Source organism: Mesoplodon bidens (assembly GCF_964165515.1).
Source record: "Mesoplodon bidens genome assembly, chromosome: 6".
Classification (NCBI taxonomy): Eukaryota; Metazoa; Chordata; class Mammalia; order Artiodactyla; family Ziphiidae; genus Mesoplodon; species Mesoplodon bidens.
The window spans coordinates 84,999,658-85,024,030 of record NC_138162.1 but is presented as its reverse complement, the minus strand read 5'-3'; the positions used below and the strand labels follow the sequence as shown (position 1 = coordinate 85,024,030).

At 38.7% G+C, this 24,373-nt stretch overlaps 1 protein-coding gene across 2 annotated transcripts in view; it reads right to left on the bottom strand.

The window, feature by feature from the left end:
- PCSK5 (proprotein convertase subtilisin/kexin type 5) overlaps nucleotides 1-24,373 on the bottom strand; it is a 467,730-nt gene that overhangs the window by 134,353 nt on the left and 309,004 nt on the right. The window contains exons 17-21 of one of the 2 annotated variants that reach the window (XM_081236835.1): nucleotides 14,094-14,178; nucleotides 9,890-9,987; nucleotides 9,329-9,458; nucleotides 8,574-8,689; nucleotides 2,752-5,384 (exon numbers count right to left, since the gene is read on the bottom strand). In XM_081236835.1, coding sequence (XP_081092961.1) covers nucleotides 5,269-5,384; nucleotides 8,574-8,689; nucleotides 9,329-9,458; nucleotides 9,890-9,987; nucleotides 14,094-14,178 — 545 coding nt within the window. In that variant the 3' untranslated portion in view covers nucleotides 2,752-5,268. Of the gene's footprint in view, nucleotides 1-2,751; nucleotides 5,385-8,573; nucleotides 8,690-9,328; nucleotides 9,459-9,889; nucleotides 9,988-14,093; nucleotides 14,179-24,373 lie in introns of those variants that run through there. The other variant, XM_081236836.1, reaches the window with a different exon arrangement.

Here is a 24,373-nt window from a genome sequence, read left to right as displayed (position 1 = left end):
TTCTCTATGGTACTCATAAAAAGGAGGCAGTGTTGTGTAGAAGGTTGATGCTGTGGGCTTGAGTTTCAGCCACACCCTTGACTTGTTGTGAATCTTGCAACAGAAAGTTAGTTTCTATAGGTCGCTCTGACTTTTGTGGGTGCAAAATTAAGTAAAGCCATTTTAGTAGAACTCTGCCAGCTTCAAAACACTCTATTCTTAAAATAATGTATTCTTTTATAAAATGAAAAAGGGTGTTACAATCCCTCAGGGAATGTTTCTGGAAACTTCTAGCAGTGGGGATGCAAAATGTCTTTTGTTGCCTGATGCCTGGCCCTGAAAAAGCAACAGTTGCAGCAATTATTGGGGGCAGGGGACCCAACAGTGGCCCTTTAGAGAAGAAATCTTGCAAGAAAATCTTTCAGTAATAAGACAGTCAAACATCCTTCTAAGTCCCTTGCAGGTAGAAGGTAGGAAGGAACTGCTGGCATTCCCAGGTCCCAGACTTGCCCTCTGAGACTCAGTGATGCTGCACAACTGCATCCTTCTTGCCCAGGAATTGACTCTGGGCCAGATCTTCACCTCTCACGATGAAGAGGAGACATGATTGTATGGATTACAGCCCCATCTCTACTGCCAAGCTGCTCCAATGAGCCACAGTGAAATTAAGTCCATCTTGGCTATGCCCTGCTAAATTTGTCAATGGCTCCAAAGTATTCTGCTGAGAATTTCAGATTTTATAGGTTTGCAACAAAAATAACTTTGGAAATGGTTGTCAACCAGGGAGGAGAAGCAGGTTCATACTTTGTCATTGACACATACTGAGTTTGGGGCCCAGGGCCCAGCCTGGGCCAGGTGAGGTCGGGCTGCAGCTGGCCTTTGTGCTCCCGCTGCCATTTTGTATCAGCAGATGGAAGGCGGCAGTGTTGAGCTGGCCAGGCCACGGCGGAAGTTGCCTCCAGTTTTCTCCATAATCGTCAAGCTGCTGTCTGTCATTGCCCTTTGTGTGAATCTGAATGACCATATGAAAGCAGTTGAGAATGCATGTCCACTTACATTTTAGCTGCATGATATTCTTTCTACATGAGGGGGATGGCGTGTTTAATATTTCCATACTCAGACGTGCCTACAGTGTTGATCACTCGATGGAGAAATTTTAATTTAGTAGTTACTACAACAACTACCTGCCCTTCTCTACGAAGCACTCTGTGCAAGTTCCTCAAAATGAAGAGTAGACTGTTGGGTGGAAAACCATGAGTCTGATAGATCACTAGCATGATGATAAGGCCCTAATACTGGGGTGAAAGGTGAGAAAACGCTGATTAGTCCACAGATGGATATTGATTAGCAAGGTCTTCCATGGGTGTGGGAATTGAAAAGAATGGGCACACTATCCATCTTTTGGAAAGTGTAAAAATGTCTATTCTTCTTGACTGATCCATCAAATGTTGAATCACTATCCTTTGTAGCAATAGGCTAATTAGACTAAAAAGCATTAAAACAATTGACTTGCTTCCCTGAACACCTCTTGTGCAGCAAGTTTACTGGTAATGCTCCTCCTGCTTTAGTCCCATCTGCTTAGTTAAGCCTTAGCCATCCTCCAAGAACCAATGCTAGTCCAGACAGCTCTAGGAAACTCGGCCTGACCAATCCAATTCAAAGGAATTTCTGCCTGTCTGAACATAACAACTTAGTGTCTCATTCATCTGAGATTTAGAATTCACTACTTAGTATTAATGGTCTTAATACTGAATTTTATTTTTATTATTCTGAGTCTGGTTATGTAATCCCAATCAATTTATTTCAGTCCATACGCCTCAGCTTTCTCATTTATAAACAGAGGATAATACATGTCTCTGCTCTAGAGTTTGTGTGAAACTTAAAAGAGGATATATTTATATCAGTATATATATACTCTATATTCCCATATTGTACAGCACATAGTAAGTGGTCAATAAAATTAGTGTCTCTCCATTTCTGTAATGGGACTTCATGGCAGTAGCTCTCTCTTATACCTTTTTGTATCCCCAGATCTTTAAACCTAATTGGAGCGCAATATGTGTGTCACTTCTGTTGATTTCTCATTTCTTTTTGCAAAAGACAGGGCATTGAACTTTCAAGGCTAGTGACCATCTCAAGCAGGGTTCACAAAGATCTATAATCCATGGTTGTTTTTTGCTAATTATACAGTCCTACCCTGTGGCATGTACTGGACATTGATTTTAGAAAAGTCATCTTCTAGGCATCCAGGGATACAGCCAACTAACAATGATACACAGGATATTAGCCAATTGAACAAGGTCATCTTCTATAACAGCTTTCACACCTGCCCCTGCTACCTGACCTCTTTGTGCCCAACCCCTTGGTCCCCACCCTTCCATACACCCACTGGCAGGTATGCAGTAGTCCATGCCCTGGGGGAAACCAGGGAAAGAGCAGGTCCAGGTGGCCCTTTCACTGGACATGGCATCTGTACAATGCAATAGCAACTGCACCAAACTTTTGTAGATTTTTTTCACAATCTGCTTACTAAAAATGGGATTTAACATACATTCATGACCAAACCTAAACTGATCCTTTCTTCTATTGCTGTTACTTTCTCCTTTTTTTTTCAGTTCCCACCTCTGCTCACCCTTTTTCCCAACTTTATTTAGATCGTTCATTCACCTCACCCTTTCCTCCATATTCAGCATCTATGTGGAAACAGAGAAATTTCTCATGACCTCGCCCTTTCAGAGATGTTTGCACATGGGTACGAACAGATCAAATAAACAGGAACTTAGGTTAATTTAATAGAAAAAATAAAATATGGAATAACATTGATTTTGGCCAGTATCAATTACAACCATTCTACTATATTTTACAAAAAAACAACTGAACATTTTACACATGTACAGTATTTTTCAGTAAAAGTGGATTTGGATTTAACAATGGATCACTAATGAAAAATCAAAAGACAAAAGAAAACAGAAGATAGGACTTTTGTCTCTAGAGGTTAGAGCATTTGTTAAGTCTCCAAACTTTGTACTATCCATTACATATATCTCATTATGAATATATATATTTATACATAATATATAACATTAACTTAAACTTTGAAAGCATTATGTTCTAGTTAATAATATTCTGTAGATAAACGAGGCAATAACCACTAGTAGTTAAACCAGTATTTCCACAACGTGTGCCTGCATGGTCAGTGAGAAATGGAACACGTGTTCGTAGACCCCAATGATTTTGACTGTCAGATTGATAGTTATTTGTCTAAGAACACAGACATCATTTTTATTTTTCCCTTCATAGTAACTTTGTGCCTCATATATTACGGGTGGGTTCAGTTAAATGGATTTCTTTGCAGGCAAATCTGGTTTCACCATCTGCTTGACCTTGCTTTAGGCTCTCACTTGCTTTTGTCCACTTAGAGACTGTGCCTTTAAATGTAAGACTTTACATGCCATACCTGGGACTAACTTGCTTTCTTCGGGTCAGAAGGGCCTGAAGTGTTATGAAGAGGAAAATTACTCAACAAAATCAGTTGATTCCCTAGTTACATATGAATCATTACGTGACTCAGTATCACTACAATGCTCTTAAGAGGGTCATTAGACTTTATACTCATTATTTACCTAGGGTTCAATGTTAACTTTGATGTCTAGGAATGCATATTTTCAAGGTAGGCTTTTTACTACCTTGCTGCTTGGATGGGGACCTTAGTTAGCATCCACTTCCCAGGATAACCTATATTGATATCATTCCTCTTCTCATCTGTGAGGCCAGTGACATCTTGGAAGTGAGGCTGTCAGAAGCCTAAAGCTTGCAAGATGGCTGGTCATTCTCAAAGTAAATGAGGTCACCAATGGAGCTTTGATATGAAACATGAAGAAACTTGGTATCAGTCTATCCTCTCCTAAACAGAGAAACTCAGAGTTATAAAAAGATCTATCAGGTTTCCTCATTTTTGACCACTGATCCAAACAGTCTTCACATAATTCAGTCTGCTAGATTCCAGGATGTGTTTGGGGAGTCATAGAAAACCAGTGAAGATATTTCCAAGAAAACAGATGATCTCAGTGACATTCAGTGGACAGGTGTATCATAGCATGGTTATAGAGGGACAGAGTGGGAAAAGAACAGAACCAGGAGGGTACAATCATGCTGCCCATATTCCATTTCCAGTTTTATTTTCTTAAAATGACAAGATGAAAAAAACTTCTAATAAGCACCATTGAAAAATGTTGCCCGGCCAACTTGGGCACGAGCTTAAATATTATTTAAATAAATTCCATTTCTTAAAAATACAGGACCTTTTAGAAACTTTTGACTCCAGGAAGAAATTTTCTTCATCATATCCAAAATGCTTCCCACTACAACACATGGAATTTCTGATGGCCTTAAAAAAAAAAAAATGCTATGGGGATAATGGCTGAATAGCACCGAGAGATTGTGCAGGGTTTACAAGTGAACACTCTGGATTTGGGGGGAGCTGGATCAGTCTCAGCTATTTTGTGAATCTTTGCATTCTGTCCATCACCACTTTGACTATGCAGAGCAATCCCATTTGACCAGCTGTATGTGAAATAACCGAATCTACCATGGAAAAGCCAGTAGCAGCAAGTCTATCTGATGAAACCAGTGGAGCAGACTTATCAAGTGGGCATAATGCCAAAACCAGCACATAATGCATGAAGTAAATTATGTGTGGAAAGTATCAATGGTCAACTGTGAAAAACCAAGACAAATGACACTGAACACAACTCTGCGGGATGTTCTTAATGCCCTTAGGTCCAGTTTTCTGCCATTTCCCCCAACAGTGGACTCAAGCATGAAAAATGATGGATGCAGGAGCTTTCTGTTTCATTTTGATCTATGTCTGCTCTTGTGATGTTTTTGAAAGGTATATTTTTAGGCATCTCAAAGGGGAAACAAGCAAGTAAATGCAAAAGGAAAAAAAATGGACCTTCAAAAACAGGGCAGGAAATCAAATCATTACTTTAACGTCAAATTTTGGCATCAAATGCTTTGGTCATACAATACTGTCTCTGTGGTTCTGGCTGTTTAGCACTAAACACCCAGTTATAAAAGGTAGGCTTGTTGTAGGTTTATTTTTTTTTTCCATTTAAGTTCTGACAAAACAGTTCACCATCTCCCTGCACAAATTTGAGAGAGAGAGAAAAAGAGAGCAAGAAAGAGAGAGGTGGCTTGCTTTTTTTTTTTTTTGCTTGCTTTTTTCTTTTTAATAATAATATGGAGTAATCTATAAGTCTACAGGAACAAAGAAATCTAGATGGCAGCTCAGCCTTGGAATGTACAGGTTTTGCAGCAAAGTTGTTGAAGAACCTTCCGTTGGCACAGATTGTTCTTTTTCACTAGCATACAGAAGCCTCCTTCCGCCCAGGACTCTTCCGTTGCTTTTCCAGGAAGTCAGCAAGAGAGAGGGGAAGTTGAGGACGAGAGCAGCATGATGGACACACACGGAAGAAGGTTGTGATTGGCCAGAGAGGCAGATTGAGGGGATTGGAAGAGATCATTCAGGAGCAGTCAACAGGAAGAAATTTGGTCCACCCGAAGTGATTTCAGTCAACAGCATTGTTTTCAAGGAGAGATATTGCAGTCCAATGGTAAATGTGATTGGTATCCATTTATGAAAGGAAAAAAAAAAGATTAGAAAAAGAATAAATTAGAAATCAATAATAATATAGGCAAGGAATTTTTCTTTTCAGAGTTACCTAGAGCAGAGTGTATACAGTCATTTATACTATATTTCACTGAATCCAAGACACTGGATTTCAGATGCACCACTACTTTAAGTACTACCAAGAAAAAAATTCATATTAAATGGTGACACAATAGCCTCTTATCAGAATATTAGTTTTATGCTTATTGAAAGTATTAGTTAAATTTATATAACATGCTGTTTTGTTTCTGGGCTTATGTAATAATTCTTCCTTTGAATATTGAGAAATAGTTTAACTTTTTCAAGCTATTATGAAGTGCAATTAAATGCAACACAAGTAGGAGTGATCATGTGCCTAACTCAGTTGACTAGACATATCTGTGACTAAGTCTCAGGCGATGACAACTATGTCACATCAACCTGTGGATCAAAAGCAGTTGTAAGCTGCCATGAATTATAAGATGCATCTGACTCCAGAGCTGTTAAAATATATTAAAAAAGTATGTCTTAGAATCACTGAAATATGACAGTTGAAAGAAAATAAATAGCACATCCCTGAATGCAACTGCCACGTGATTTGAAAAGCCTGGTGAGCCATCAATGATCTCATTCTTTAACCGACCTGAAAATGGACTCATCACAAATCATGGTTCTTCACTTTCCACTTTTGCCTGCAATCCTGACACTCCACTTCTACCAAAGTGCCATTGGCATAAATTATTCCATGCTTACTGTGGTTTAGGGAAAGCCGTTAAAGCATCACAAACCTTGAAATGCCTGGTACCAAGTGCTATGGGTGAAAATTTCAAGTCATAGTGGATCGTTTGTGTCAATCACTTAAAAATCTTCCTTAGGTTTTCAGTTACTAACTTACAAAACTTCTGATCATATTCAGATATAGGGGAACCATCTTTTCAAGTAAGGGTAAGGAGCACTGGCTGGTAACTAAAAGGTGATACTTACATAGTACCTGGGGTGCCATCCCTCAATCTTCTCACCTCCATGTTGTGTGGTGAGAATTAGCCCTGGCCATGAAAAGTTTGAACACAGAGCCTGAGCAGGTCTGCCTGTCCCTGCCAGATCAATCATACATTAGAAAAGCTATGAAGATGCAAAGTCATCTGTGATGCTCTGTGGATATGAGACCATAAATAATGTTCCTATGCATGCCATTGCACGCTCAGATCTTTTTGATGTTTCAGATTCCTAACGGGAAGTTGTAGAATAACCATATGAGGTCGACGGCATTATCCTTCTCATTTTTACAGATGAGGGAAGTGAGGCCCAGAAAAGCTCATAACCTGCCCAAGGTCTGGAGGCTAGATATGAATGACAGTATTCTGACTCCTGAATCCACATTCTCCCAACCACAGCACTCTTCTGCCTCTTGTGAAATTTCCAGAAGAGGAACCATTCAAAAGAAGACAAAGATTAAACCCAGGGAAATGATTTTATCGGGGAAAACTGTTCCAAATGCATAGTTTTTTATTTTCCTAACAGTCCAAAGATGTTTAGAACAACGATGGTTCAAAACAATTTCTTTCTAAATCATTGAGATGCACGTCTGCATAAAATTTAGGCACAAATTTTAGGGCCCTCTCTGCATGAATTATATCGAGAGTCAAAGTTCACAAAAGGCTGGAGTTGGAATAATTTAAATTCATTCATTTTATAGATGAGGAAACTGAGGCTAGAAAAGTGATAGAACTTGGTATTTCCCAAATTGTCAGGGGGCATGGCAGCACATTACAAATACCTGAGAAGATTCTAAAGCTATCAGTGCTCAAACTGTACCCCAAGACCAATTTAAATGAACCTTTGGGGAAGGTCTGGGGTCCTGGCATTTTGATTGAGAACCACTGGTGCAATGCAAAGAAAAATAGACCAACATTAACATTAGAACCAATCTGTAGTTGGTTCTGTCATTAGATAGATGCCTGTCTATCACACCTTAATGAAAGATTCAGATACCATTTGATTGTTATTTACATATCAAAATTATAAACAATCCAAATACGAGGAGAGTGGCAATAAACTGTGGCATCTCCACATGATAGAATATTAAGCTGTTATTAAAAATGAAGTTTCTGAAGACTTCGTGAAAACATAGGATAATGTTTATCTAATGCTTAGTGCAGAAAGCAAGATACAAAACTCCATGTAGAGGGTATTTTAAAAATCCGATGAAAAGTACATATGCCAAAAGACTGGAAAAAATACAGTAGGTAGCCTTTTCTAGTTAGTGTTTGATATATGATTCCAACTATATGACATTCTGGAAAAGGCCAATCTATGAAGACAGTAAAAAAATTAGTGGTTTCCAGGGGTTGGGCAGGGGGAGGGAAGGAGGGAGGAACAGGCAGAGCACAGAGGATTTTCAGGGCAGTGAAGGTGTTCTGTATGATAGTACAATGGTGGATACTTATCTTTATACATTTGTCCAAACTCATAGAACACCAAGAGTGGACCCTAATGTAAACTATAGACTTCGGTGATAATGATGTGTCAATGTAGGTATCCATATCATTCTGGTGAGGGACACGGATAATGGGAGTGTTTGTGTGTGTGTTTGTGTATGTGCGTAGGGTAGTCAGGGGCTATATGAAAACTCTCTGCATTTTCTGCTCAATTTTGCTGTGAACCCAAAACTCTAAAGTTGTAAAGAACCAAGTTTACTACGTAAAAAAAAATTGACTAGTGCCAACTTGGTTAGTGGATGCTTTAGTTCTTCCCGCAATTAAAACAACCAAAAAACCAAACCCATTGAGGGTAGGAGTTCGAGATGAATGAACGCCAACAAGATATTGGGTGTGTCCTATCTGGGGCACGCTTGATAGTTTCTTTTTCAAGTGGAAATATATTAGACCTTAACGTAGAAAGATCACACTTTGCTCAGAAGATCAAAATGAGCAGTTGTACTCACCATCCTTGCAGATGGCTCCCAGTTGACACATTCCTAAGTCTAAGAGATACCCACTGGGGCAGCTCGTACAGTTCTTGAACCCTGGACCGTTGCATGTCAAACAGCTGGTGTCACATCTAAGGGGAGAATGTACAATTTATCATCCTTTTGCACGTCAGGCACAGAAGAAGATGTGTTTGCTACCAACCTCTTAATGTCTTAAACTTAATCTTCTCCCTTTGAAGATGCCACAAAAATCTTTTCTTACAATAACTGCTAGGTTTGACAACATTAAAGAAAGCCTAGCAGGTAGACTATGATTTTATTTTTATTTATTTATTTATTTATTTTTGCAGTACGCGGGCCTCTCACTGTTGTGGCCTCTCCCGTTGCGGACCACAGGCTCAGTGGCCATGGCTCACAGGCCCAGCCGCTCCACGGCATGTGGGATCTTCCCGGACCGGAGCACGAACCCACGTCCCCTGCATCGGCAGGCGGACTCTCAACCACTGTGCCACCAGGGAAGCCCTAGACTATGATTTTAAAGGGGAGAGAGCATGCACTTGAAACAGAAATATTACTTTAGAGGTTTTAAAGTTCTTCCGAGGTGCAAAAAAAAAAAAAAATCAGTTGGGTTAAAGGTTCAGCACAGTGTCCACAGGTAAATGTTTGAACCTTATTTTTCATTAATAATTCTGTTTCATATTATTTATGAAGGCAGTCAAATAAGGAACCCGGTAGCCAAACACTAGGGCTTAAGGGGTGGATCCACTTACTTTTTGCAGGATTTGTATCCATTTTCTGAAGAGTGGTCGAAGTAATGGCTGATACTACAGCTCTGCACGCACCTCCCATCCTCCATGAAGTAGCCCTCTGTGCAGTTAATACACCCACCAGCACCTGCTCCTTAAAAGCAAGACAGATGCCAAAGACAGAAACAAAACCTCAGAAGAGGTTGCATGATGGGCTGCTTCTTGCATAGTTGGTTAAAATGGCATTAATAGGTTGTAATTTTAATAATTATGACATTTGTGCTTTTCCTTATGTTCTTTGCAAAAAATAATGCTCCAGTTTTACCTTGAACCCATTTGCCAAAAACATCAAATCTCTTTGGAAAGCAAAGGAGGTATCACTGGGAAATTTAAGTTTTCAATGAGCATGGGCTACTGATGACTGACTTCTGAGAATACATGCATGGTTATCAGAAGAGACCCATGCTTCTCCAGCATTTATTTTAAAAATATCATATGGGTTTGCAGGAGTGATGGATAAAGACAGGTAAACAAAAGCCAAACCAGAGCCAGAAGAATAAACAAGAGGACTGGGAGAGAAGGTACCAGCACAGGTGGCACAGAAGCGGTGGCAGGGTTGGCAGTCTTGGCCGTTGAAGTACCGTCCATCCTCACAGGCAACAGCACACCGGGATCCCTGCAGGCTGAAGACACAGACACAGACTGCTGTGATCAGGCAAAGAAGTCATGACTCCCCAATGCCATATGTAACAAATATAGTTCCCCCCAGAGACCAGTGGCTTTGGCAAAGCTTCGAAGCATAGGAAATAGCCCCTGCAGTCTTTATTTTTCCTCATCCCAATGCGTATAATGCTTCTCTGTGCCTAAAATTATGTCTGTAGCTGCAAGCTTTGGGGACATTCCTCTTAATTATTAGACTGGCTGACACATTTCTTCTTAACATTTTACGACATGGAGGTTTTAAAAAGTATTTCATTGACTCAAACAATCACCTTAGCTAACAATATGCCTACCAAGTCCCTGATATCCAGACCTCCTAGACCTACTATGCCAGTGGTCCCCAACCTTTTTGGCACCAGGGACCAGTTTCGTGGAAGGCAATTTTTCCATGAGATGGGGGAGGGGGGGCAGTAATGCGAGCAATGGGGAGCGGCAGATGAAGCTTCGCTCGTTTGCCTGCCGCTCACCTCCTGCTGTGCGGCCCAGTTCCTAACAGGAACTGTGGTCTGCAGCCCGGGGGTTGGGGACCCCTGTACTACACAATAAACTTAAAAGTAGTTTTGTAACTATAAATGTAGTAGGAACACATGGTAAAATGAATTACAGCTGAATAAAAGCGCACAACTATCCTTGCCCAACCCCCAGCTCAAACTCCCAGGAATAGCCTTTTTTTTGATTTTAAGTGTTTCTGATTTTAGTTCTTCTATTGGTTCCTGTCAAAACAACAGAATTCTAATATACTTTTGCCTTTATTGCTTGATTTATTAATTTTAACTCTAATGAAAAATTTGGCAAAATTATCTACTTATACTACTGCTTCTCCAAACATCTCGATTTTCCTTAGTTATACTATTATTTAGTCTTTTTAGGTGTTATCTGTGTCATATTTTCTCTAAATAGCACTCTTAGGCATTACCTAATGAGTTGCTAGAATGTCAAATGAGGAATGTGTATTTTTTTCTTCTAATTTTTATCAGCTATGAGCTTTTTCATAGTCTACAGACTGATGCTTAAAATTAAAAACAGGGCTTCCCTGGTGGTGCAGTGGTTGAGAGTCCGCCTGCCGATGCAGGGGACACGGGTTCGTGCCCCGGTCTGGGAAGATCCCACATGCCGCGGAGCGGCTGGGCCCGTGAGCCATGGCCGCTGAGCCTGTGTGTCCAGAGCCTGTGCTCCGCAACGGGAGAGGCCACAACAGTGAGAGGCCCGTGTACCGCAAAAAAAAAAACAAAACATAAAATTTACAACATTTAATATACATATTTTACTCATGGAATAACTCAATAGTGAGACTGTTACCATAATCCTATGTCACCCAATAGACAATACTAGAAAATGGGTATCTAAGCAACAGGGTCAAATGCTTTCTATTTTCTTATAAAAAATATATTTCTCTATATTGTTCCAATTCACATCTTACTTGACTGTTTTGAATATGGATCATACTATTAAAAAAAGTAACATTTATTTTTCCCTATGCTCTTTAAAGAAATTTGGAAAGGCCAAAAACCAAAGTAGTTGAAAAAGAATCCCAAACAGTCCTGTTCACATTTTAATCCATTTCCTTCTAGTATTTTATGCATAGATATTTTTGTTTGTTTTTAGCCAGTATTTAAAATTTTACAGGTCTCTTGAGGCCAAATGGCCAACCCTAGAAGCCCCTAAGGAAAACGCAGGGAGCCTCAAGGAGACAGAAACTGTATTTCATTCATAGATCTTCTACTGGCCAGAGAGCTGTCATTTAAAAAGCCAGTAAAAGAAAATCCCTTTCCTTTTTGTAGAGCTGTAAAAAGGCAACAGTGCATCAAATGAATCCTTTTGTGGGAGGAAACAGGACTACCAAAAAACTTATCAAACTTTTTAAAAAGCTGCCTCGTTTTTCTAATAAAGGACATTACTTCTGAGGTTGGCACTTATTCAGCAGGAGACAGAGGCTGCACTGTGTGAGGAGGGAATGCACTAAGTGGGACGTGCAGCAGAGCAGTCTCTGTGAACCATGATGCTTTCTGCTGGTTCCAAAATACAGGGGTGGCAAGCCTAACAAACCTGGTACCGTGAACTCCTGGGTTCTTTCTGGGATAAGCCAGCCAGGTTAGACCTGTGCCGTCCCACACGCTCTAGCACCCATGGTTCGGGAGCACTTGAAATGTGGCTAGTGTGGCCAAGGAACAGAATTTAACATTTTATTTTATTTTTGTTAATTTCATTCTAAAATTTTACAAATTGGCACTTGATTCGGTTATTGGCAAATTGTTGAGTAAGTGTGGAGCTACTTGGCTATATAAAGATCTACTTCAACTAAATTTTATAAAATCTAAATACAGATCAAGTATTTCTCATAAAAAATTATTGTCTGAATTGAGATGCGCTTTAGGGGTGAAATACATATCAGATTTCGAAGGCTAGGTACTACAAACAAAGAAAATATAAAAGATCTCACTAATTATCTTTTATATTGTCTTACATTGATTACATGTTGAAATATTTTGGATATATTTGATTAAATATTTTATTAAAATAAATTTCACCCGTATCTTTTTACTCCTTTTAATGTGGCTACTAACATATTTAAAATAACATATGGTTCTCATACTTCTGTTGGAGAGCACTGGTTAACTTACTCTATCAAATGTTCCCTAAGAAATATAGAGAATAATCTTAATCTTTTATTTCTCATGGACCAATTCAGTATCAGATATTGGAATAAGTGCTTTGTAAATGTTAACAGTTAATCCTTATTATAATCCAGCAACATCGGGGTTATTATCGCTTTTTTTTGTGTGTGTGTGTGGTACACGGGCCTCTCACTGTTGTGGCCTCTCCCGTTGCGGAGCACAGGCTCGGGATGCGCAGGCTCAGCGGCTCAGCGGCCATGGCTCACGGGCCCAGCCGCTCCGCGGTATGTGGGATCTTCCCGGACTGGAGCACGAACCCGTGTCCCCTGCATCGGCAAGCGGACTCTCAACCACTGCGCCACCCGGGAAGCCCCCCTATCACCATTTTATAGATGAGAAAACCGGAGCTCAAGAGGGGCAAAGTGACTTGGCCAAAATCACACAGCTGATAAATGGCAGAGAAAGATTTGAGCTCACATTTATCTTCCTTCTTTTCATTATGCCAATCTGCTCCTTCTACAAAAAGCAGTAGGAGGCCGACCAGACTGATATTTAACAAAACTGAAGTCCTGAGGTAAAAGGTGCTAAGCAAACTGACACTGAATGCATTTATGGGGAAAAAAAGAAAGCCATGGATAATCAATTAATCTAAATAAAAATGATGTTCCACTATTAATTAATGCAAAGAATTACCTGCCTAAAAACTGCCTGGACCCTGCATATTTCACCTCTGGTCAAAGGTGAAAATAGAGGTACTGTTGATTCTTGAAAGGGAAGCAATGGAGCACAATTCTAGCTCTACGTAATAAACCCAGAGTCCAACTCCTCACTCAGTGTGGAATGATCTGACCTTCTCTAAGGATATCAAGAGAATACCTAGTTCATTTGAGCTGCATGTTATTCTCTCAAAGGATCTATCAACTATCTGGCTTTAGCAATGTGCAAATCTCATCCATTCAAGGAAAATATCCCTTGGTATTAAATCTATGTGCATACCATAGCATAATGGAATCAGCCTGAGGTGCTGAAGATAAGAGAATGATTGGCTATACTGAGAGAAATAATAAAGATAAGAGAATAGTTTCGACCATCAGAGGAATGAATCATGGGGATTAAATATAATTCATTGGTGTTACCTACACAGTAATCCTTGACTGATGTACTACCGGTCAAAAAGCCTGAAGCAGGCCTCTCAAATGGCCGTTTATTTACTTGTATTTGAGCCATCTTTTCTAAAGGGAATTTTATTTGGTTTATAAACCTTCCTTAGCCAAGATGGTATCCATTTTTTCACATAAAATGGTAGAGATAATGCAAATAGCTATCAAGTGTTTGAATGGGAGTCAAACCAAGGGTGACTTATAAAAGGGTTATCTATTTACTTTTTTTTTTTTTTAATTTATACTGAGAAGTCCTTGGGCTGTGTTACTTGATGAAATCCTTCACTCTCTTACCTTGACCCCTCCCTACATTCTGTACAGTTGTCGGATTCAGTACACGTCTTGCAGTTTTCACTGCATTTCCGGCAAAGATTTTTCTCTGTTAAAAAAGAAAAAGTAACAGGTTATAAATCAATTTTGGTCAACTGGATTCCATCAAAGCATATGTTCTGATGTTTGCTAATGTATGCTATAGTACACATGGCCTTGAGTTGGAAACTGTAGGAAAAGCCCCAGACTCAGCATTTGCTACCACTTCTCAGCAAACCAAATACAGGTAGGAACTATATAGCATGGGGTAACACCTTAGTGGTATCTACCATTTTATAGACAAGAGAACTACAGCCCACTTAATTCTTAAATAGTTTATTGGTTTTTTTCTTCTTCCCATTCTCTTTCCAAAGCAGGGTTTCCTAACTTCCTACAATGAAAATCTCACTCATGAAGCTGGGGCAATGTCACTAGCAAGTGTTGAGAAGCAACACTAGCAGCTGAGGGATGGAATGGTAGACCCCGTGCTCACAGCTTTAAGGACTACTCGGACGAACTACACTAGAAAAGAGAACTTGCTTTTAAGATTGCAAGGTAAGGGTTGATTATTTCTTGGGTTGTTTAGTGTCTTAAACTTTATAGCAGCTGGAGACTTGATACCTTTGATGCAAGTGGATTCAAACCTCATGTGTATGTAGACTTGAATGAAGCTTTGTCTATAGGCTTCTCTATCTGCTCTTTATTTAGCTGGTGTTCTTCAGGGTTCCACAGAGAAGCACTGCTTTAATGGATCCCTCTAAGAACCTCCTGGAAGTCCATTTCCTTTCTCAATTCTGAGCCCTTTGGCCTGAAATATGAAGTCCTTTACAATCTATGATCTCCCCCTCATAGTGTCATTGAGATTACTGGACATGGCATAGGCTCTGAAGCCAGAGGACCTAGATTTGTGTTATGCTTTTAGCATTTCCAGTGGGCAAGTTCACAGTCTCTGTTCTCCCATTTGTTAACTAAATATTACAATAATGCCTACCTCTCAGCTTGTCTTGAGGAGTTAATGACATTATTCAAGGGAACTGTAAATATGTTGGTGGTAATTACTGCTACTCACGATCATACATAACCACTATGTTATATGTAAATGGATTCATTAAAGAAGGAAATTAAAACAAAAGGCAATTCATAGAAGGAGACAGATACACAGACCACTTGTATCAGCAAAGTAATTGTTTAAATAGCCTTCTTTAATTATCTACCTTCCAGGCTCTGGCAAAAGAACTGGTTCTCTCAATTATTTTTATCCTATCATATACCATCTAGAACCAAATTCCTTTTCCAAGGCTCAGCCTTCTTGAAAGAATTTTGAATTTTTTCTTCAGGGAATCCTACTTATTTCTGATCCCTTTTCTAAAAATTTTTATTGAAGTATAGTTGATTTACAATGTTGTGTTAATTACTGCTGTATAGCAAAGTGATTCAGTTATACATATATACACATTCTTTTTTATATATTCTTTTCCAATACACATTCTTTTTTATATATTCTTTTCCATATGGTTTATCATAGGATATTGAATATAGTTCCCTGTGCTATACAGTAGGACCTTGTTGTTTATCCATTCTATGTAGAAAAGCTTAAATCTGCTAACCCCAACCTCCCACTCCATCACTCCCCCTTGGCAAGCACCAGTCTGTTCTCTATGTTCCCGATTTCTGTTTCTGTTTCATAGATAGGTTCAGGTTCATTTGTGTCTTATTTTAGATTCTACATATAAGTGATATCATATGGTATTTGTCTTTCTCTTTCTGACTTACTTCAGTTAGCATGATGTTCTCTGCTTGCATCCATGTTGCTGCAAATGGCATTATTCTTTTTTATGGCTCTGAGTAGTATTCCATTATGTGTGTGTGTGTGTGTGTGTGTGTGTGTATGTATATATATATATATATATATATATATATATATATATATATATATATATATACACACACACACATCTTCTTGATCCATTCATCTATTTATGAACATTATGTCTTCTTGGCTGTGAATAGGGCTGCTATGAACATAGGGGTGCCTGTATCTTTTTGAATTATAGTTTTGTCTGGATATGTGCACAGGAGTGAGACTGCTGGATCATATAGTTGTTTTATTTTCAGTTTTCCAAGGAACCACCATACTGTCTTCCACAGTGGCTGCACCAACTTATATTCCCATTAACAGTGTAAGAGGGTTCCCTTTTCTCCACACCCTCTCCAGCATTTGTTATTTGTAGACTTTTTTAATGATGGCCATTCTGATCGATTTGAGGTGGTACCTCATTGTAGTTTTGATTTGCATTTCTCTAGTAACTAGCAATGGTTGAGCATCTTTTCATTTTCCTATTGGCTATCTGTATGTCTTCCTTGGAGAAATGTCTATTTAGGTCTTCTGCACATTTTTTGATTGGGTTATCTGTTTTTCTTGTTGTTGAGTTATATAAGCTGTTCTTATATTTTGGAAATTAAGCCCTTGTCCGTTGCATGATTTGCAAATATTTTTTCTCATTCTGTACGTCGTCTTTTCATTTTGTTTATGGTTTCCTTTGCTGTGCAAAAGGTTGTAAGTTTGATAGGTCTCATTTGTTTATTTTTTATTTTTATTTATTTATTTATTTATTTATTTTTGCCGTATGCGGGCCTCTCACTGTTGTGGCCTCTCCCATTGCGGAGCACAGGCTCCGGACGCGCAGGCTCAGCGGCCATGGCTCACGGGCCCAGCCGCTCCACGGCATGTGGGATCTTCCTGGACCGGGGCACGAACCCGCATCCCCTGCATCGGCAGGCGGACTCTCAACCACTGCGCCACCAGGGAAGCCCCTCATTTGTTTATTTTTGTTTTTATTTCTACTGCCTTGAGACTGACCAAAGAAAACAGTGATATGATTTATGTTAGAGAATGTTTTGCTTATGATGTCTTCTAGGAGTTTTATGGTGTCACATCTTATGTTTAAGTTTTTAAGCCATTTTGAGTATCTTTGTGTATGGTGTGAGAGTGTGTTCTAACTTCATTGATTTACATGCAGCTGTCTAACACTCCCAACACCACTTACTAAAGAGACCACCTTTTTCCCATTGTATATTTGTGTCTCCTTTGTCGAAGATTAATTTACTGTAGATGTGTGGCTTTATTTCTGGGCTCTCTATTCTGTTCCATTGATCCATATGTCTGTTTTGTGCCAATATCATGCTGTTTTGATTACTGTAGCTTTGTAGTATTGTCTGAAGTCTGGGAGGGTTATGACTCCTGCTTTGTTCTTTTCTTCAGGATTGCTTTGGCAATTCTGGGTCTTTTATGGTTTCTTATGAATTTTAGGATTATTTGTTTTAGTTCTGTGAAAAAATTCATGGGTAATTTGATAGGGATCACATTAAATCTGTAGATTGCTTTGGGTAGTATGGCCATTTTAACAATACTAATTCTTCCAATCCAAGAGCATGGAATATCTTTACATTTCTTTGAATCACCTTCACTTTCCTTTATTACATGTTTTATAGTTCTCAGCATATAAGTTTTTCACCTCCTTGGTCAGGTTTATTCCTAAGACTTTTATTTTTGGGGGTGCCATTTTGAAAGGTATTGTTTTTTTACACTCCCCTTCCTGATATTCATTGTTGGTGTAAAGAAATGCAACTGGTTTCTGTATGTTAATCTTGTATCCTGCTACCTTGCTGAATTCGTTTATCAGTTCTAGTAGTTTTTTGTGGAGTCTTTAGGGCTTTCTATATATGTAATCATGTCATCAGCATATAATGACAACTTTACCTCTTCCCTTCCAATTTGAATTACTTTTATTTCTTTTTCTTGTATGATTGCTGTGGCTAGGACTTCCAGTACTATGCTGAATAGAAGAGGTGAGAGTGGGCATCCGTGTCCTTCTCCAGATTTTAGCGGGGAGGCTTTCAGCTTTTCAAAACTGAGTATTATCTTGGCTTTGGGTTTGTCATAAATACCTTTTATTATATTCCCCCCCTTAAAATTTTTATTTTATATTGGAGTATAGTTGATTAACAATGTTGTGTTAGTCTCCGGTGTACAGCAAAGTGATTCAGTTATACATATACATGTATCTATTCTTTTTCAAATTCTTTTCCCATTTAGGTTATTACAGAATATTGAGCAGAGTTCCCTGTGCTGTACGGTAGGTCTTTGCTGGTTATCTATCTTAAATATAGCACTGTGTGCATGTCAATCCCAAACTCACACTCTATCCCTACCCCCACCCACCCTTCCCCTGGTAACCATAAGTTCGTTCTCTAAGTCTGTGAGTCTGTTTCTGTTCTGTAAAAAGGTTCATTTGTATCTTTTTTTTAAAGATTCTGCATGTAAGTGATATCCTATGATATTTGTCTTTCTCTGTCTGACTTACTTCACTCAGTATGACAATCTCCAGGTCCATCCATGTTGCTGAAAATGGCATTATTTCATTCTTTTTTATGGCTGAATAATATTCTACTGTATGTATGTACCACATCTTCTTTATCCATTCATCTGTTGACGGACATTTAGGTTGCATCCATGTCTTGGCTATTGTAAATAGTGCTGCAGTGAACATTGGGGTGCATGTATCTTTTCCAAGTATGGTTTTCTCGGTATATATGCAGGAGTGGGATTGCTGTATCATATGGTAGCTCTATTTCTAGTTTCTTAAGGAACTTCCATACTGTTCTCCATAGTGGCTGTACCAAGTTACATTCCTACCAACAGTGCAGGAGGGTTCCCTTTTCTCCACACCCTCTCTCCAGCATTTATTGTCTGTAGACTTTTTGATGATGGCCATTCTGACGGGTGTGGGGTGATATCTCATGGTGGTTTTGATTTGCATTCTTCTAATTACTAATGATGTTGAGCATCTTTTCATGTGCCTCTTGGCCATCTGTATGTCTTCTTTGGAGAAATGTCTATTTAGGTCTTCTGCCCATTTTTTGATTGGGTTGTTTGTTTTTTTGATATTGAGCTCCATGAACTGTAAATTTTGGAGACCATTCCCTTATTGGTCACATCATTTACAGATATTTCTCCCATTCTATGGGTTGTCTTTTCATTTTGTTTATGGTTTCCTTTGCTGCACAAAAGCTTTTGAGTTTAATTAGGTCCAATTTGTTTGTGTTTGTTTTTATTTCTGTTACTCTAGGAGATGGATCCAAAAAGATATTGCTAAGATTTATGTCAAAGAGTGTTCTGCCTTTATTTTCCTCTAAGTGTTTTATAATGTCTGGCCTTACATTCAGGTCTTTAGTCCATTTGGAGTTTATTTTCGTGTACGGTGTTAGCAAGTGTTCTAATTTCATTCTTTTACATGTAGCTGTCCAGTTTTCCCAGCACCACTTATTGAAAAGCCTGTCTTTTCTCCGTTGTATATTCTTGCCTCCTTTGTCAAAGATAAGGTGACCATAGGTGCATGGGTTTATCTCTGGGCTTTCTATCCTGTTCCATTGGTCTATATTTCTGTTTTTGTGCCAGTACCATACTGTCTTGATTACTGTAGCCTTGCTGTAGTCTGAAGTCAGAAATTCTGATTCCTCCTGCTCCGTTTTTCGTTCTCAAGATTGCTTTGGCTATTTGGGGTCTTTTGTGTTTCAATACAAATTGTAAAATTTTCTGTTCTAGTTCTGTGAAAAATGTCATTGATAATTTGATAGGGATTGCATTGAATCTGTAGATTGCCTTGGGTAGTGTAGTCATTTTGGCAATATTGATTCTTCCAATCCAAGAACACGGTATATCTTTCCATCTGTTTGGGTCATCTTCGATTTCTTTCATCAGTGTCTTATAGTTTTCTGAGTACAGGGTCTTTTGCCTCCTTAGGTAGTTTTATTCCTAAATATTTTATTCTTTTTGATGTGATGGTAAATGGGATTGTTCCTTTATTTTTCTTATCTTTCATTGTTAGTGTATAGAAATGCAACAGATTTCTGTGTATTAATTTTGTATCCTGCAACTTTACCGAATTCACTGATGAGCTGCTCTAGTAGTTTTCTGGTAGCATCTTTAGGATTTTCTAGGTATGGTATCATGTCATCTGCAAACAGTGACAGTTTTACTTCTCCAATTTGGATTCCTTTTATTTATTTTTTTCTTCTATGATTACCATGGCTAGGACGTCCAAAACTGGGTTGAATAAAAGTGATGAGAGTGGTCATCCTTGAATTGTTCCTGATTTTAGAGGAAATGCTTTCAGCTTTTCACCATTGAGTATGATGTTAGCTGTACATTTGTCATACATGGGCTTTATTACGTTGAGGTAGGTTCCCTTTGTGCCTACTCTCTGGAGAGTTTTTATCAGAAATGGGTGTTGAATTTTGTCAAAAGCCTTTTCTGCATGTACTGAGATGATCTTGTGTTTTTTGTCTTTTCTTTTGTTTATGTGGTGCATCACATTGATTTGTGTATGTTGAACCATCCTTGTGAACTTGGGATGAATCCCACTTGGTCATGGTGTATGATCTTTTTTATGTGTTACTGGATTTGTTTTGCTAATATTTTGTTGAAAATTTTTGCATCTATATTAATCAAAGATATCGGCCTGTAATTTTCTTTTTTGGCCGTGACTTTGTCTTTTATTGGTATCATGGTAATGATGACTTCATAGAATATCTCTGGGAGTGTTCCCTCCTCTTCAATTTTTTTGGAAGAGTTTGAGAAGGATCCGTATTGAATTCTTCTTTGTATGTCTGGTAGAATTCAGCTGTGAAGCCATCTGTCCTGGACTTTTGTTTGTAGGCAGTTTTTAGATTACAGATTCTATTGCACTTCTGGTGATCAGTCTGTTTAAATTATCTACTTCTTGATTCAATTTTGGTGAGCTCTGTGTTTCTAGAAAGTTGTCCATTTCTTCTAGGTTGTAGAACTTGTTGGCATACAATTGTTCATAGTATTGCCTTATGATTTTTTGTATTTTTGCAACATCAGTTGTTGTGTTTCGTTTTTCATTTCTTATTTTGTTTATTTGGGTTCTCTCTCTTTTGTCCTTCATGAGCCTGGCCAGAAGTTTGTCAGTCTTTTTTTTTTTTTTTTTTTTTTTTTTGCAGTACGCGGGCCTCTCACTGCTGTGGCCTCTCCCACTGCAGAGCACAGGCTCTGGACACGCAGGCTCAGTGGCCATGGCTCATGGGCCCAGCCGCTCCGCGGCATGTGGGATCCTCCCGGACCGGGACACGAACCCGTGTCCCCTGCATCGGCAGGCGGACCCCCAACCACTGTGCCACCAGGGAAGCCCTGTCTTGTTTATCCTTTCAAAGAACCAGCTCTTGGTTTTATTGATTTTTTTCTATTATTTTTTAATTTCTATTTTATTTATTTCCTCTCTGATCTTTGTTATTTACTTCCTTCTGCTGACTTTAGGTTTTATTTGTTCTTCTTTTCCTGATTCTTTTAAGTGGTAGGTTAGGTTGTTTATTTGAGATTTTTCTTGTTTTTTGAGGAAGGTCTGTGTCATTATGAATTTTAAGAACTGCTTTTGTTGCATCCCATAGATTTTGTATGGTTGTTTTTATTGTCATTTGTTTCAAGGTATTTTTAAATTTCCTCTTTGATTTCATTGTTGACCCATTAGTTGTTTTTTTTTAATTATTTATTTTTGGCTGCGTTGGGTCTTCATTACTGCATGTGGGCTTTCTCTAGTTGCTGCGAGTGGAGGCTACTCTTCATTGCAGTGTGCAGGCTTCTCATTGTGGTGGTTTCTCTTGTTGTGGAGCCCAGGCTCTAGGCGTGCAGGCTTTAGTAGGTGTAGCACACTTGCTCAGTAGTTGTGGCTCACGGGTTCTAGAGCGCAGGCTCAGTAGTTGTGGTGTATGGGCTCAGTTGCTCTGCAGCATGTCGGATCTTCCTGGACCAGGGCTCGAACCCATGTCCCCTGCATTGGCAGGCGGATTCTTAACCACTGCGCCACCAGGGAAGTCCCGACCCATTAGTTTTTTAGTAGCATGTTGTTTAGTCTCCATTTCATCATTTTTCTCTAATTTCTTTTCCTGTGGTTAATTTCATGCCATTGTGGTCAGAAAAGATGCTTGAGATAATTTCTATACTGTTAAATTTGTTGGGGCTTGTTTTGTGCCCTAGGATGTAGTCAATCCTAGAGAATGTTCTATGTGTACTTGAAAATAATGTGTATTCTGTTTTTTTTGAATGTAATGTCCTGAAAATATCAATTAAGTCTAACTGTTCTATTGTATCATTTAGGAAATCGGTTGCCTTATTGATTCTCTGTCTAGCAGATCTGTCCATTGATGTGAGTGGGATGTTAAAGTCTCCTACTATTATTGTATTCCTGTCAGTTTCTCCTTTTATGTGTGTTAGTATTTGTTTTATGTATTTGTGTACTCCTATATTAGATGCATATATGTTGACAAGTGTTCCATCCTCTACTTGTATTGGTCCTTTTATCATTATATAGTGTCCTTCTTTATCTTTCTTTATGGCCTTTGTTTTAAAGTCTATTTTGTCTGATATGAGTGTTGTGACCCGTTTTCTTGTCATTTCCATTTGCATTAAATATCTTTTCCTATCTCCTCACTTTCTATTTATGTGTACCCTTTGCCCTAAAGTGGATCTCTTGTAGGTGGCATATTGTAGGCTCTTGTTTTTTTATCCAATCTGCCACTCTGTCTTTTGATTGGAGCATTTAGTCCATTGACGTTTAAGGTAATTATTGATAGATATGTATTCATTGCCATTTTAAACCTTGTTTTCCCATTGTCCCATTATATTTCTTTTTTGTCCCTTTCTTTTTGTTTTTCCTTTTGTGGTTTGATAACTTTCTTTTGTATTATATTTATGTTCTCTTCTTTTTGGCTTTTGTGAATCTACTGTACATTTTTGATTTGTGCTTAGCCTGTTTTTCAAGTATGTTAACCCCTTCCTATATCTACTTGCCTTAGACTGGGAGTCATATAGGCTGAAACACATTATAGGAGGGAAAAATCTACATTTTTTACTCTCCTTCCCCTCATTTTATGATTTTGATGTCTTAGTTTACATCTTCATCCTTTTGCTGTTCATTATAGTTATTATCATCACTTTCACAGAAGTTTTTTGATTTTTAAAAAAATCTGTGTCTGGCTTATTTAAGTGATTTACTTTCCAGTTGTGATTTTCTCTTTCCTATAGAGTTTTAGTTCTTTTCTATTTAGAGAAGACCTTTCAGTATTTCTTTTGGGATCAGTTTAGTACTGCTGTATTCCTTAGTTTTTGCTTGTCTGAGAAATTCTCTCTCCTTCTTTTCTAAATGATAATCTTGCTGGGTAGAGTATCCTAGGTTGCAGATTTTTCCCTTTCAGGACTTTGAATGTATCTTGCCACTCCCTTCTGGCCTGCAATGTTTCTTTAGAGAAATCAGCTGATAGCCTTATGGGGGTTCCCTTGTAATTAACTCCTTGTTTTTCTCTTGCTGCCTTTATAATCCTCTCTTTAACTTTTGCCATTTTTATTATAATATGTCTTGGTGTAGGTCTGTTTGGGCTTATCTTGTTTTGGACCCTCTGTGCTTCCTGTACCTAGATATCTGTTTCCTTTTTTAGTTTTGGGAAGTTTTCAGCCATAATTCCTTCAATTACATTTTTGATCCCCTTTTCTCTTTCTTCCCCTTCTGGAATCCCTATTATGCATAGATTGGCATGCTGTATATTATCCCATAGGTCTCTTATATTGCCTTCATTTTTTTTTTCTTCATTTGGCTTTCTGTCTGCTGTCCTGATTGGGTGATTTCCATTATTCTATCTTCCAGGTCACTTACTCATTCTTCTGCATTATTCATTCTGCTATTCATGCCTTTAGCTCAGTTTTGTCTCTTCAAACGAGTTTTCTAATTTTTCTTTGTTCCTATTTATAGTTTCTAATTCATTTTTTACAGTACTCTGCATTCCTGCTGATAGCCTTTCTTAATTCCTTCAGTATTTTCATTATCTCCTTTTTGAAACTGGTGTCTATTAGACTGAAGAGGTCTGTTTCATTGTTTGTTCTTTCAGGGGAATTCTCTTGGTCTTTTAACTGGGAATGGTTCCTCCCCTACTTTATTTATATTTCTCTTACTCTGTGAGTTTAGGAGAAATAATTATCTACCGTGGTCTTGGAGGGCTATTTATATGTGAGGGCATCCCTGTGTAGCTTGTGTGGGTTTAATCTATTTGGTGCGAGGGCTGTTTTTAGTAGAGATGCCTGTTGCCTCTTTCCTCAGCATGTGCTGATCATTAGCCCCTTACTATGGGGTGTGCAGATGTGATGGCTGGTGCCATTCCTGGGGTTCTTGGTGGCGATGACAGCTCAGGTACGC